The 16424-nt window shown below is 41.6% G+C and overlaps 1 protein-coding gene across 2 annotated transcripts in view; it reads left to right on the forward strand.

Annotated features, from left to right (window-relative positions):
- LOC115628077 (dnaJ homolog subfamily C member 16) overlaps positions 1-16424 on the forward strand; it is a 91120-nt gene that overhangs the window by 64787 nt on the left and 9909 nt on the right. For both annotated transcript variants that reach the window (XM_030524050.1, XM_030524051.1), the window contains one exon: positions 12695-12855. In XM_030524050.1, the coding sequence (XP_030379910.1) occupies positions 12695-12855 (161 nt within the window). The remainder of the gene's footprint in view (positions 1-12694; positions 12856-16424) is intronic.

The following is a 16424-nucleotide window of genomic DNA, read 5'->3' on the forward strand; positions in this document are numbered from 1 at the left end:
CGATCCGCATGAGAAATTAACTTTTACCACCAAAGTGGTCGGTGAGTTAAAGAACACAAAATGAAAACCCAATTTATTATGAAAAGTGGCTTCCATCAGTTTTCGTTTACAGAATTTGACATAGAGAAGACATTTTCATTTAATAACGGCAAATATGAATTTTAACGTTTGCTGTTTGGCCTGAAGAATACGCCTTCTATTTTCCAACGTGCTCTTGATGACATATTAAGAGAACATATTGGAAAAAGATGTTTCGTCTACATAGACGACATAATAATTTTCAGCGAAAGCAAAGAAAAACATCTACACGACTTCAAATTTTCGAAACTTTGGAAAAAGCCAATATGAAAGTCCAACTCGACAAATGTGAGTCAAAAAAGAGGTTGAATTTCTCGGATTCATAGTGACAGAACATGGAATTAAAACGAATCCAAACAAGGTAAAAGCGATACTGGAATTTCCAGTAAAAAAACGATTAAATTTCTACGTTCGTTTTTAGGCCTTTCATTACTCAGAATAGTAGTATGCCGATTATATTCAAATCTAGAACTTTAAACCAAATTGAAGAGCATTACGAACAAACGAAAATGAAATGTTAGCCATTATTTGGTCATTGAAAACTTTAAGAAACTATCTATACGGGTTAGCCAATGTAAAAATATTCACCGATCACCAACCATTAACTTACGCACTTAGCCACAAAAACCACAACAACAAAATGAAGAGATGGAAAGCGATATTAGAGGAGTATGACTATGAGTTAAATAAACCTGGCAAAGCGAACATTTTTGCAGATGCCTTAAGCAGGCCACCACATGCAAAAACTTCTGAACTTAATTCAATAACAGCCACCGTGCACAGTAGCAACAGCTCAGCCGAGAAACTTATACAAATGGCAAACGAGCACATAGAAAAAAATAAAGAAAACAAAGAACAGATTATTCAGAAATACTACTTCCCACAGATGCATGCAAAAATTAAAAAAATAGTCAAAGAATGCAAAGTTTGCAAAGAACAAAAATACGAAAGACATCCCCATAAACCGATACTTCATAGCACACCACTACCACAATACCCAGGTCATATTGTTCATATAGATTTATTTCTCACTCACAAACAAATAATTTTAACAGCTGTTGTGGCAGTTCGAGTTTTCCCAGCGAAAATAACGAACTACCTTTGGTGTTGATTTAGGCGAATATTTATTTACAAAACTCTCAAGTTCGGGCGAGTTGCCTGGGCGATACTTTTAATTCCTACGGAATTACAAAATTACAATATGCTTATGATCTAGAGCCTGTTCCTTCTATTAGTCCGCTTGCTCTCGCTGCATAATTAAAAGGAACAAGCCAACGTGGTTTCTTGGTTATGGTAGCGCTAACCGCTTCCAGTCCCTACTTTTCATTATCGGTTTTACTTATTATCCTCGTTCTCGTCATCTACTGGTATGTATGTCAGTGGCAGTGAATTTACTGTCATCTGCACTTCCATAAGTGCTGCCCGCAGTAGTTCATCGCAAGGGCGTCTACTTGACAGTATAGAACATAGCGTGCGTTTCACGGAACGCACCAATCGCTCCCATGCGCCACCCATATGTGGCGAAGCAGGCGGTATGAACTTCCATTTCATTCTTGGTCCAGTGAATTTTTCTGCTATTTTTCTGCTGAATTGCCTGCCTCAAGCGTCTCCATTGCCTGTTGGAGTTCGGTATTAGCGCCTTGAAAATTCGCAGCATTATTACTCCACAGCTCCCTTGGCTGTCCACGGACCATGGCGAAATTACGAATAGCTAGAATACAAGAATCTGTAGTTAGTGAATACGCTACTTCAAGATGCATGTGAATGGTGGTTGAAAAGTCGCCAGCCTCTGACTCGGTAAACACGCCATTTGCGGTGGCCAGGGCTTGGCACGTTGATTTTTACATTATTGGCATGAATTTCGAACTCTTCTCACCACCGCCCTGATGCGTGGTATCCAGAACTGCTGTCTCATCTCATTCACAACCGTCTCGTGATTAGCGTGATGGAATCGCGCATGTACATCGTATACAATCAGCATGGTGATACGGCTTTTTTTTGGCAATACTGCAGGATCAGTTCCTCCCTACAGCTTTACTCGTCCTTTCAACCGTAATACTCCTCTTTCATCCATATACGCACACATCTTGTATAGTGGACTGGATCTACCTATACGGTGACCCTTCTTGAGTGCTGCCTTCTCACTGCTGTAGTATTCATCTTGTGCAAAGACCCACAGTAAGCATTCTGCGGCTTCTTGGTGCGCGCAGTTCTTCACTTGTGGTTTCTCGTTTTATGGCCGGTTCCGTAGGCCATTCCTGTGGACCCTGTCTTAGGAACGCCGGCCCATTCATCCATCGACTGCTGCTCGAAAAATTGGCACTGCCACTTAGTGGCTTCATCGGCTGAAAATGTATATGATTTTATATAAATTATTAAAAACAAAGAAAATGGGATGCTTGCTTTTAACGACTTTTATGCGGAGAAATGCGAACGATTTGGCGACAATTGTGCTTATATTTAGTTCTATTTTACAACTAACTTCAAATTAGGCTTACATGCTAAACTAAGCCTAAGGCGGCGAAAAAAGGGCGCGAGGCGACGTCCGCAAACGGCCGCTCTCGCGCTCTCTTTTCGCCCTAAACTAAAATTCAAATAATTCTCTTAAACTATCTTAATCTAAAGCAGCATCTGCGCCAACACCGGCCCCCTTGGAGGGACATCGTCCTTCAACGGGCAATGGCGCCAGCCGATGAATAGCCCTCCGTAGATTGCCACTACTCGTGGCGACGTCGGCCACCCGCACCTTCCCGTCTGTCCCGGCGTGAGTTGTGGTGACCTTGCCAAGTACCCACTTTTGTGGCGACACGTTGTCTTCGGCCACCACGACGAGTTGTCCCACGACGACGTTGGGTTCCTCCTGGAACCACTTCGCTCGCACCTGGAGGCTCGAAATGTACTCCCGGGACCATCGCTGCCAAAACCTGTGCTTGAGACATGAGGCATTGCGCCATCGCCTTAAGCAGGTTTGGCTGTCGATGTCCGGGAGCGGTGGAGCTGGAGTCGCCAGAAGAGGCCGTCCGATTAGAAAGTGGCCCGGGGTTAGCGCCTCGCCGTCGCTGGGGTCCGCGCTGAGTGGTCCCAGTGGCCGAGAGTTCAGCACGGCCTCGACGCTCGCCAGGAGTGTTCCGAGCTCTTCTGCGGTCAGGAGCGCATTGCCCACCGTCCGTAGGAACAGGTGCTTTGCAGACTTGACACCTGCCTCCCATAGACCGCCGAAGTGAGGCGCTCTGGGTGGTATGTACGCAAACTCGCATCCTTTTCTTGATGCGAATTCGCGTACGCCTTCCGCCTCCTTCTCCCATCTCGCTCGGAACTCCTGCAGCTTCCTGTCGGCTCACCGTCCGTAGGAACAGGTGCTTTGCAGACTTGACACCTGCCTCCCATAGACCGCCGAAGTGAGGCGCTCTGGGTGGTATGTACGCAAACTCGCATCCTTTTCTTGATGCGAATTCGCGTACGCCTTCCGCCTCCTTCTCCCATCTCGCTCCTGCAGCTTCCTGTCGGCTCCCACGAAGTTCGTCGCGTTGTCGCAGTAAACTTTGCGAGGGACGCCTCTCCTGCCGACGAACCTTTCAAAAGCCAAGAGAAAAGCATCAGTGGTTAGATCTGACACAAGCTCTAAGTGAACCGCTTTCGAGGCAAAACAAACGAAAAGAGCCACGTACGACTTATACGGTGGCTTGCCACGGATGCGGAGCGTTGTGCTTATAGGGCCACAAAAATCAACACCACATACTTCGAACGGGTGGAACGGCTGGAGCCTGTCTGCCGGAAGATTTCCCATTACTTGGGAGGCCAACCGGGGCTTCCATTTGAAGCAGAGGATGCACGAACGTACTGTTCGGCGACACACTTCCTGAGCGTTAACCAGCCAAACTCGCTCACGAAGCAGGCTCACCAGCGATCTAGGGCCAGCATGGCAATTTGACACATGCAAATAAGATACGTACGATCTTATGAATTGCGACTTTTTAGAAAGCAACAACGGAAACTTGGCTTCATACGGGATAGGAGCATTTAATAATCTTCCCCCCACTCTCAGCAAGGAAAACAAGAAACCGTCTTCTCTAAACTCATGTAGAAATGGACTCAGACGCTGTAAGTTAGCGTTAAGTGTTCTCTTTTTTCGAACCTTGTCGATTTCGTCACCGAACTCATTGTTCTGGATGACTTGAACAATTTTGTTGAATACCAAATTGAGTTCGCTTGGCTTGGCTATAGGATCAAAGGGCTTCGAGACCTTTCTGCACCTTTGTATAAATCGAAAAACCCAAACGAACACCCTCAGCAATTTTGAATGTGACGAGTAGCTTTCGATAACTTCGAGAATATAATTGGCTTGCCGATCTGCGAGTAAAACTACAGCAGACTTACGAATTTCTAGGGCAGCTGAATTTTTAGGCGGCTCGAAGTGAGCATTCACAGGCCAATTTTCTTCCGATTCCATGAGGAAGGGTGGCCCTGTAAACCAAATGGAGCTACGCAACTCGTCTACATTACATCCTCTGGACACGATGTCTGCTGGGTTGGATTTCGTTGGGACATGTCGCCACGTTGCATTCTCGGACCACTCTTGGATTTGAGAAACCCTGTTTGAAACGAAAACTAAACCATGCCGACGGATGCGACTTGATCCAGTGGAGCGTTATTTCCGAGTCAGTCCACATAACTATCTTGTCTATTGGAGAATTAAGCAACGGGCGGACTTGACGAAAAAGATCTGCGAGAAGGTGAGCTGCACACAGCTCAAGACGAGGCAAAGTTTTCGTCTTGAGTGGAGCTACTTTGGATTTTGAGGTCAAAAGTGACACTTTCCAACCATTCGCAGTCGAAACACGAACATAAATACAGGCGCCATAAGCTCGCATTGAGGCATCGGCGAACGCATGTATTTGAATGGGTGACTGCGTATCTGTATGGACGAATCTAGGGACTTGAATACCGCTGAGGTTCAACAAATTCTGCTTAAATGAGTCCCAAACTGTATGAAGATTCTCAGGGATGGATTCGTCCCAATCTAGTTTTTGTAGCCACAAATCTTGCAGCAACATTTTTGCTTTGGTGATCAGCGGGCAAAGAAGGCCCAGAGGATCGAAAAGCCTGGCAGTCACCGATAATATGTTCCGTTTTGTCGAGCGGAGATCTAGGAAGGAATTTTCCAACTGGAACTGAAATACATCTTCCTTCGGCAACCACATAACGCCGAGCGTTTTGGTTGGGTCTGAGTCGACTGTGGCTACTGGAATAACTGTGCTATCAAATGCGGACAGTTCCGAGCAGTTCGAAAACCACTTTGCCAATTCGAAGCCTGCACTTTGAAGAACGTGCGACACTTCTGCTCGAAGCTTTTTTAGCTGTTCAACGCTTTCAGCACCAGTTAACATATCGTCGACATAAAAGTCGCTCCGAATAACTTCAGCAGCTGTTGGATGTGAGGAACGGACCATTTCACTCAGCCTTGTTAAACACCGCACCGCCAAGAACGGAGCTGGCGACGTGCCATACGTTACAGTGTTTAACCTGAAGATTTTCAAAGACTCAGACGGATCTCTTCGCCACACTATGAGCTGATAGTTTCTATCTGCTTCGTGCAACATCACCTGACGGTACTTTTTTTTAATGTCTGCCGCTAAGGCGAACTTTCGCAAACGAAAACGAAGCAGCGTAGAATAAAGCTCCTCCTGAATTGTTGGACCGACCATTAAGGTATCATTCAACGCAATCTGAGTGGACGTGCGGCAAGAGGCATCGAAAACGACACGCAACTTGGTCGACGTGCTTTGAGGCCGCAGGACACACTGATGCGGAATAAAATAGTGTGGAGTATCTGGAATTTTGTTGTCCGTTGAGGACATGTGACCGAGCGAAACATACTCGTCCATAAATTCCAGATACATACTTTTCATTTGAGGGTCTTTTGACAACCTCCTTTCAAGCGACAAAAAACGACGTTTCGCAATTTCATACGACGAGCCAAGATTTTTTGGGTCAGATTTAAAAGGTAACCGTACCTGAAATCGACCAGACGACAAGATTTTTTTATTATCAACAAAGTGTTGTTCACAAAGCTGTTGCTCAGGTGAGAGAACTTTCGAATTATTAGGCAAGTCCTCAATGGACCAAAACTTTTGTATCGTTGAGTCTATCGAAAGTAATTGTTCTTCTTGGCAACTTAAATTCACTGCTCCTTCTATACTCGTTGTAGGTTGAGTAGAGCATCTGCCTGACACTATCCAGCCGAGAAGCGTTTTTTGTAATGTGGGAGACTCAGGGCCTTGCTTTATTTGGCCTACCGACAATAAGTCGAAGAATGACTCTGCTCCAATTAACATATCAATTTTTTGCGGTTTATGGAATTGAGGATCGGCCAATTGAATATTTTTGGGGACCCTCCACCCGCTGGTGTTCACCGCTTGATCGGGATGATAACCAGAAATCGATCCCAAGATCCAAAAATCTGCGGAAAACTCGCTACAATTGACACGCGACTTCACCACTGTATGAATTCTTTTCTTGGCACGCGCATTGGTGTCTCCAATGCCGCGCAAGACCATACACGTATCCTCTCGTCTGAGCTGTAGCTTTTGAGCTAGATCCTCAGTCACAAAGTTGACTTGTGACCCAGAATCTAACAATGCTCTTGCTAAAACGAAATCGCCACTTTTCGTTTTAACGCTCACGACTGCTGTTGCAAGAACCACTCTATCCGAAGCAGTCGCATGCATGGCATGCGAAGTGGAAGAGCTATCTTGAAGATGTGGTGGCTGAGAGGGTGGTGGTAACGCAAGATTTGTGCTAGCAGTATAAATATGTAGCAGTGTGTGATGAGAACGTTGGCACACGCTACATTTCTTTGCCTTACACTTCGCTACTGTGTGGCCTCGTCGAAGACAGTTTATGCACAAAGGCGCACCTTTAGCGAAGTCAAACCTTTGCTGCACTGACAAGGCAATATATGCCTGGCAATTGCCAATCGAATGGTCAGCTGAATTGCAAAATTGACAAAGGTTATTCTGTTCGTTTTTGGCAGCAACGAACGAATGATTTATCCTGCTAGCATTTTTTACTTTTTGAGTCTGAGTGTTATTGCTCGACTGGCTGCCCTTCGCTTGAGCTTTACTAGCTTCTTCAGCAACAATATGCTGGTAGCGTCTGTTAAGAGCAGTCTCACAATCTCGCCATAGCGGGAGCGTTGTGTAGTCGAGCTGCTCTTCCCACTTCTTTTTTGTGGTAGGATCGACTTTCCCCATAACTAAATAAATTAAAATGGCATTAGCGATTTTCTTGTCGTCACCAATTGACAGAAGTGAGTCATAGGTGGCCGACACTGTGTCGATCAGGCTTCTCAAAGCTGACGCAGATGGCTGGGAAATCTTTTGCAGATTGAAAAGTGTCGATATGTTATCGAAAAATATTAGGCAGTCATTATCGTACACCCGCTTTAGACTTTCAATGGCTTTGCTATAATTGTCTTCCGTCACTTGGAAGGTGCGAACTGTGCCTAAAGCGTCACCAGCCAAACATGATATTAAGTGATTGAATTTTTCAATATCATGCAGTGTGTCATCATTGTGAACAAAAGTTTCAAAAAGACTCATGAAATTTTTAAATTCAGAATGCTTGCCGCTAAAAGTTGGAAGAGCGACCGCTGGCAATCGACACCTTGGCTTTTTTGAAGTAGGCGGTGCAATACCGTTTGCCGAACTTGAATTGTCGATGCTTTTTCTTCTTAGTTTTTCCAGCTGGCCTTTTAATAAGGATTTGGTCATAATGCAAGTTTCTTCCAACTCTTCACGGTAGTCATCTTCTGTATCTTTTGCTTCAATTTTGCTTTGCAATATATTTGCAGTTTCTATATGAGTTGTTAGAAGCTCTAACCTGCATTCTAACTCGATTGGCTCTAACGAAATCGAGCCTTCTTTTAATTGCCGTTGCATACGACATATACTCCTCATACAGCCCTCGCGCTTCCTTTTAAGTTCTTCGATCAAGTCCTTACTCATATTAATTTAAAGTTTTAAACTTGATCGAACGAAAATTGTCGAGTGACAAACGAGAAATCGAAAATAATATGCTGTTCTCAGCAAGTGTAGGGGAGCGCAACAGATGGTCGTCTAGCAGTGCGAACGAAAACGAGAAGAACTGCAGTTGACTGACCGTCGAAGGCAATACTTTTGGAAGCAGCAGCGAAAGTGGCGACAAACGAAAAGAATAATTCTAATACAAATGCCTTGTGTGCGTTAGCAGAACAGCTAATTCTTATGCATGTATTATGCGAAGCGCAGGCAAACAAAAAATGCAGCAGCTTAAGCGCGAACACGACAGCAATGTATTAGCTATGTTATGTATGCGAGTATGTCGGTATATATTTACATATGTAATAACGACAACGGCGAATTTGATGAGAACAACGAGAGCAAGCAACAAACGAAAACTGCCGACGGTTGGCTGAGATTGACGTGGGGGGGATGCCGTATGTAAAAGTGGCTATGTATATTTATGTATGTATGTATGTATAATAAAATCAAACGACAATAAATTGGCACTTTAAATAATTGCCTATAGCGGTTCACTTTTATTTAATATTAGTACGACATGCGATTTATATTTGTGTTAATTATGCTCAACTATCTACCGTATTATATTATGGTCACGTATGTGCCAAAGGTTGAAAGTTGAAGGCCGAAATAAGCAATTCGCTGGTTAAATTCCACTTTCAAACTTTAGCACAGTACCTGTGAAGTCGACTTTGGCTCAGGAACTTCCCTTTGGTCGACTTGACTCATCCTCCAATAATCCAGTTGACGTGACAGCAACACACACAATCCCCAGTGCAGCAACAACAACACGACCGACGCGGTTCCGCACAAATTAAAGTTTTTAATTAAAAAAAACAAGCAAGTCCCTGCTCGGGCGCCAATGAAAATTTATATGATTTTATATAAATTATTAAAAACAAAGAAAATGGGATGCTTGCTTTTAACGACTTTTATGCGGAGAAATGCGAACGATTTGGCGACAATTGTGCTTATATTTAGTTCTATTTTACAACTAACTTCAAATTAGGCTTACATGCTAAACTAAGCCTAAGGCGGCGAAAAAAGGGCGCGAGGCGACGTCCGCAAACGGCCGCTCTCGCGCTCTCTTTTGGCCCTAAACTAAAATTCAAATAATTCTCTTAAACTATCTTAATCTAAAGCAGCATCTGCGCTTTCATTGCTTGGGACCTAGCGAAATTCGGATATTTCGGTTAGATCTAATATCTCACCCGAAATCCAACGAACTGGCTGTACCGCCTGTGATCCGATCATAGCCAGGATAGCACCGTGCTAGAGTCTACCCAGAATACTCGTCTTGTAAACTTCGTGTTGATTGTTGATGCGATTACCTGCGCGTAACGTGCTCCGATTGTTGCGGCCCGCAGCTCAAGCCTTGACACTGACATCTGTTTTAGTGGCGCCACTTTTGTCTTGCTGCCCACCAAACAACAGAACGTGGCCTCTGCTCCTCTCTGCAACATGTAGCATACCGCAGCGTAAAATTACAATACAAATTGTATTTCCACTTCTGAATCTTTCAGTGGACAGGGCGTTGTGCAGCACCTCGGTATTTTCATCTTCTCCCCGCAATTCTACATCCAAAAGAAACAGTCAGAAAGTATGAAGAAATACTGACATTAGAGGCTGTAAAAGAGATGCATGTAAACAATACACATGACATAGAATTGCTGAACATATAATCCTACACCGCGGATGGTCTGTTCCTGTTCGCCTTAATAGCTGGCTTGAGCGTACCATTGATCAGGTACCTATTGAAAACTAAAGGAATTCTCAACGTGATCAAAGGTGACCCCACCATGGAGTCAACACTCAGTAGCCGTAACGAACGAAGACGTTCGAATTTAAGAGGGGAAGAGTTAACAACACAAACGTTGACTTTCCCATGCTTGGGTCAACATGCGCAGCCGAATATTGCTGACGCTAGGCCTGGATGATTTCCCGTGAACGCCCAAGTGCAGTGCCACTACCGCAGCAGGTACCAATATGCAAACGTACGCAAAATATGAATGAAATATATACACACAATTATGCCATCATATAAATTTCACACAAACATACATACGCCTGCCTAGCACGATCGAGCGCTCGGCCGCTGCCTTCCTGTTCAAAACTGCCGTTCAGTTCGGCTTGTGGCAATTGTCCGCTTTGGGCTACTGATGGACCGGTCCTAAGGTACCAGTGTCAACACCAGTCCAGGAAGTCAGCGCGATACCGGTAGGACATCGACACAAAACAGAACGAAAGGCAGTGTGACAGTGCTAAAAGAAACGATTTGATGCTCGTGCGCCTTGTTCGTCATCAAGTAACAATAACAAATATTAAACAAGTCTTGCTACTTTGTTCGCTAGTCTAATTACACCAGCAAATATTAAGCAAATTACGTTCTTTTTTTTAAGCTACTTTTCTATTCTTTTGAGTTTCCCCTGACTCCGATTACTTTGTCTTGGTCTGACATTTAGTTTGCCGCAAAGTGTTGCATGTGACGTGTGTGTTAATTGCGTAGTGACAAACGAATAGTGTTTTGAAAAGTACGACATATAAAAAGGTAAGTATTTTTACATACACTCGTACAATTACATAAATTTACAATTTCAGAATTGCTTATAAATCTATTGTGAAGGCTCCGCAGAAGTGAAGTTGCGCAGAGCTCTGCAGCTGTCCAAGAAGGGGGCGTACCAAGGACAGGAAAAAAAATTAAAAATACATAGTTAATATAACTATAATAAATATATGTACAGATTAATTTAATGTATTATTATGTAGCCAATAAACTGAAATATAATGAATTAATTTTTATTTGTGTATTGATTTTTCTGTTTGGCAGAGGGGTAGTCACGGTCCAAAACTAGTCCAAAACGGACCGGTCCATGGAGTAGTCCACTCGTTATAAAAGTGGATCAGTCCGATGTTGGCGAAACGGGGACAATTGTCCGCTTTGTATGACATCGTGTGTAAAAACGAATGGCATGAAGTTGTACCGGTATGCCGTACTGCTGGGTGCTCAACGCCTCTGCCGGCCTGCACGATACTGCTCAAGGCAGCGCTCCATGTGTGTGCAGCAGCGAGCAGTGTGCTCGTTTTATAAACCCTCTTTAATAGGCATTATTATACATAAAATTTGTAGGCTTTCTTATCTTTTAGGTGATAAATATTTTTTTATTTTATTTTTTTTATTTAGAATATCAACAATAATTCTGTCGATTATATAATATACAAAATGTAGATAGAGGTGGAAAATTAATTCTATTTAACAACTATTTAGAAAAAGTACGAAGTAGAAAGAGAAAGAGAAAAAGCAATCAATATAATTTATTGCATTATGTATCGACAGCCTATATTTGTTTATAAAATAAAAAGTCACAACTACACAACATACTAATTTAACATAAATACAATTTTAAAAAGGCGCAAAATAAAGTTTTCGAAATCATAAGATCGTACAAGGTGTGTTCCAAAGTAAACAGGACTTTTAAAAAAAAAAAACAGATCAAATGCTTTTTTCGGCAAAATCAATTTATTTTATTCAAAATAGTCTCCTTCTGCTTCAATACAGCTTTTTGCAGGATCCAAAAGCATGTCGAACGAGTGTTTTAGCTCGTTGGCGGTATGGCCGCCAGTATGCCGGTGCAAGCCTTTTGAATGGCCTCTACGTCTGCATAACGCTTTCCTTTCATTTTTCCGAAAAGGTAGAAGTCGCACGGTGCCATATCAGGTGAATACGGCGGGTTAATGGTTAAAATGTGATTTTTGGTCAAATAATCGGTCACAAGCGTCGATCGATTCTGAGCAATTTTTGGTCGTCAGTCAATTTGTACGGAACAAACCACACACCTTTCATAAGCCCAAATGTTCGGTCAAAATGCGATAAATCGATGTTTTGGAGATGTTCAATTCCATTTCCATCAATTTCAATGATGATTTCGGCTGATTTTTGATGAATTCACGCAAAGTTTCGATGGAATTTTCGGTGATCACGAATTTTGATTGGCCCACATGATCGTCATTTATGTCCTCACGACCACTTTGAAAACGTTAAAACCACTCGTGCACTCTGCTACGGGATAGGCAATCATCGCCATAAACTTGTTCCATCAATTGAAACGTTTCTGTAAAAGTTGTACCAATTTTAAAACAAAATTTATTGTTGGCTCTTTGTTCGAAGCTCATTTTCGCACCGATAACACAAACATACTGACACTTAAAACGCAATAACTTCACTTCCAATGGATGAAATGTCATGAAATTCTCACTGAACAATCGCTAAAGATAGCAGATTCTAACGCACCAGTCGACATATAGATAGTGTCACCAGGGGGGCGCTACAAGTAGATTCAAAAAGTCTTGTTTACCTTGTGTAAGATGTTCAAGCACTGAATGTCTTATCGAACTGACTAATAGCTAACTTAATTTAGTTCCACGAAGCCCGCACTTGCGGCGACGGTATCAGAATATTTATAATTATTTTTCTTTCGTGGTTTATTTAGGAGTCTATTTATATTAAACCTTTAACTCAAAGTTTTCTATAAATGGTTTAAATATATTTATTTCTTAAGGTGTGTGCCCTGCTGAATGGAGTCGATCAAGAAAGCGCCTTTGTATAATTCTTATTACGGAAAACACGGCAGAACATGATTTAGCAAGAGGGGCGTTAAGGCACATTGCATTACAAAGTGGATACAGTTCCGAAAGAGTTAGATTTGCGTACATTTTCAAGGTAAGTTGACTTCGTAAAAGATATACGCGTACTACATAAATTAGCTTTTAAGCCTAAAGTATGTATATACTAGCAGGTCTTGCCCGTCTTTGCTGGGCTAAGTAAAATGTGCTTATAATTATAAGTTTATTTACTATATGATATTCTTCTTTCGACGCTCTCTAAAGTTTCTTAAAGAGTTCATTTTGCAAATAGCAAATATAGTACAATAAGTACTATGTATGGTTATACGTACATACATACATACATATGTACATATCTTCGTTACGCACCGGGCGAATGCCAGTCCTGACTTAACTGTGTGCTTCCTCAGCACGTTGAGTTATCCCCGAAAACTCCGACGCGGGACATTTAATTTTGATTTATAAATCGGGACGTCCCGCCAAAATGGAGCGTTCGGCAACGTTAATATGTACATACATTTAAATTTTTCATGCAGGCTTTATCCGCCTATATACATACATACATACATACATACATACATACATACATACATACATATATGAATAATTATGTATTAAATTTTTTAATTCAACACTAATTTGTGTCTTCAATTCCAACTATGATTGTTGTGAATGTAAAAGGTGTGTTTCTGCTTTTGTAAATCGCATGAATACACTCATAAAATAGGCTTAACGATAAATGACTCTTAGATTTGTTCAGAGTATATTTGTAGCGTTGTTAGCTAACACTAAAACGGTAAGTCGCTGTAAATATGCGATCAGCTGAGATGCTAGAGATGGGCATGTGTCGGATGCTCTATGTGCTAGAGCATCAAAACTATCGATAGTTGAATCCGTCGATACAATCAATAATTCCATCGAAGTTTGAATGCAATTAACAGAAAATTTAAATAATAACATCTTATAATTTATTGGGATCAATTAGAACAAATCATATACAAACATATATATGTACATCTGCCCGCAACGCGAAGCAGAATATGCTTAGGTCCGCTTTCGGTTTCTGCTTTACTATCGCTTTCGCAGTCGTTGCGACGGTAACTGTAAACTTTTGACATTTTGCCTTTGAAATTAACAGGCGTAAGTGATCACAACGAAAGAAGAAGCGCGAGCCAATAAAATTAAATGTCCCGCGTCGGAGTTTTCGGGGATAACTCGACCGTGCGTACAACGTGCTGAGGAAGCACACAGTTAAGTCAGGACTGGCATTCCGCCTGGTGCGTAACGAAGATATGTACAACTATGTATTTACGTATAACCATACATAGTACTTATTGTACTATATTTGCTATTTGGAAAATGAACTCTTTAAAAAACTTTTGCGAGCGTCGAATGAAGAATATCATATAGTAAATAAACTTATAATTATTAGCACATTTTACTTAGCCCAGCAAAGACGGGCAAGACCTGCTAGTCTATATATATATAAAACAGTTTGTCCTGACTGACTGACTGACTGATTAGTGATCAACGCACAGCGCAAACGGTAAAGGCTAGGAAGCTGAAATGTGGACTCAAGTATCCTTTCATAGTCTAGGTGCCCACTAAGAAGGGATTTTGTAAAACTCGAGCTCCAAAGGGGGGAAACCAGGCTCCAACGTTTGTATGAAAAATCTATAGTTTTCATCTGATTAACTTCAAATAGTTTGTATACTCTCAGAACAATTCCAAGAAAAACTGTTTACTTGGTTTTTTGATATTTTTTTTTGGGCCTAAAATATGGGAGTTTTCCTGTAAAAAAATGTTGGGGCACAAAAGCAAACCGCGTCAACAGCCCACAGCCCACACGGTAAAAGCTAGGACGCTGAAATTTGGGCTAAAGTATCCTATCATTTGTGTTGGAGCTTGAATTATTGGGGTTTTAATATTTATTCACTATTTCAAATGAAAGGTTTGTGTTATAAATTTAGTCCGATTGATTTAAAATTTGGGTAATGTAATCTACGTAACTAAATCTACAATTTTGCATTCAAGGATTTTCAAAATATGCATTTTACAAAAGCAGGCAGAACAAACAATACAACATATCAAACAGTTGGGGACAACTAAGTATACATACACACACACACATGCAAGCAGCTGTTCGTGTAGTTGAGTGCAAACGATTGAAATAGCCAAAGCAAAATGTGAGACACTAATGTGTGAATATGTGAATTTTATGTGCACATCTATGTACATATGTATGTATGTACATTCGTCTTGCACTGACAGAGCAAGAAATGTTAATTAATTGAAAATTATGTAACATTTTTATACCCTGTACCCGTAGGGTAAAAAGGGTATATTAGGTTTGTGCAAAGTATGTAACATACAGAAGGAAGCATCTCCGACCCCATAAAGTATATATATTCTTGATCAGCATGACGAGAGAAATCGATCTAGACATGTCCGTCCGTCTGTCCGTCCGTCTGTCCGTCTGTCCGTCCGTCTGGATGAACGCAAGGATCTCAGAAACTATAAAAGCTGGAATAACCAAAGTTGGCATCCAGATTCTCCTAGGTCCGAGTAAGGACGAGTTTATTTTTTTTTTTTTAATTTTCCCCCCCTTCCCCCGCTACAGAATTTCGTCGATAGCGTCCACATTTCAAATGCTACCTAAACCAAACTTTGCACACATAATTTATATATAATTGTCTATTGTTGTTCAAAATTTTATTCAATTCGGTCAATTCTAAGAAAAGTTATTAGCAAAACAAATTCTCTCCAGTGCAATCCCCCCATACTGCAGCAACAAGTCCGCTCTTCTTCTTCTTCTTTTTGCTTCTGCTTTGGGCGCATATACCTCAGTGTCGGAAGTTTACCTGGGTACAGGGTATTTCACTGTCGGGCTTGCTCGACTGTAACGTTCTCTCTTGTTTTTTCTTTGTTTAGTGCATTTGGCATTAGGGTTTTCATGAATAACTTTATGCAGCAACAACAAATATCAAATAGTTGGGGACATCACATACACCCACTCACACACACAACAAGCAACAGTTCGTGTCTATGTGTGCGGTTCTCTACGTATGGTTGAAAAAGTAAAGAGAAACATACATATGTATGTATGTATGTATGCCTGTGTATGAATATAGTATGTATGTACATTCGTATTAATGTATACATTGGGCAATCGAACACAGTTGTTTGATTGTAAAAAAAATAATGCTCTAAAAACAACAACAACTGCAAGTCATTGGCTCGCTCTTCTTCTTTCGTTTTTACCATTTAATGTTAATTGCAAAGGTAAAACGCCAAAAGTTTACAGTTACAGTTTAGTAGGCAACGACTTCGTAAGCGATAGTAAAGCAGAAACCGAATAACGGAGCTATTCTGCTTCGCATTGCGGGCAGATGTATGTATGTATATGATTTGTTCTTATTGATCTCAATAAATAATTAGATTTTATTATTTAAATATTCTGCTCATTGCATTCAAACTTCGATATTTTGATGGTATTGGTGGCTTCAACTATCGAAAGTTTTACTCTAGCAAATTGAGATGAGAATTGTCAGTGCTTTTTGATTGTGGCTCATCGCTGCACGGCATTGACACGAGTGCCGTGTTTCACATCCGAGTTTGTGCGTGACCGTATTGACTCAATATGGCACGAAAAGACTCAAATGTGAA

This window comes from Scaptodrosophila lebanonensis, unplaced genomic scaffold (assembly GCF_003285725.1).
Source record: "Scaptodrosophila lebanonensis strain 11010-0011.00,11010-0021.00 unplaced genomic scaffold, SlebRS2 tig00000101-arrow-pilon, whole genome shotgun sequence".
NCBI classification, from domain to species: Eukaryota; Metazoa; Arthropoda; class Insecta; order Diptera; family Drosophilidae; genus Scaptodrosophila; species Scaptodrosophila lebanonensis.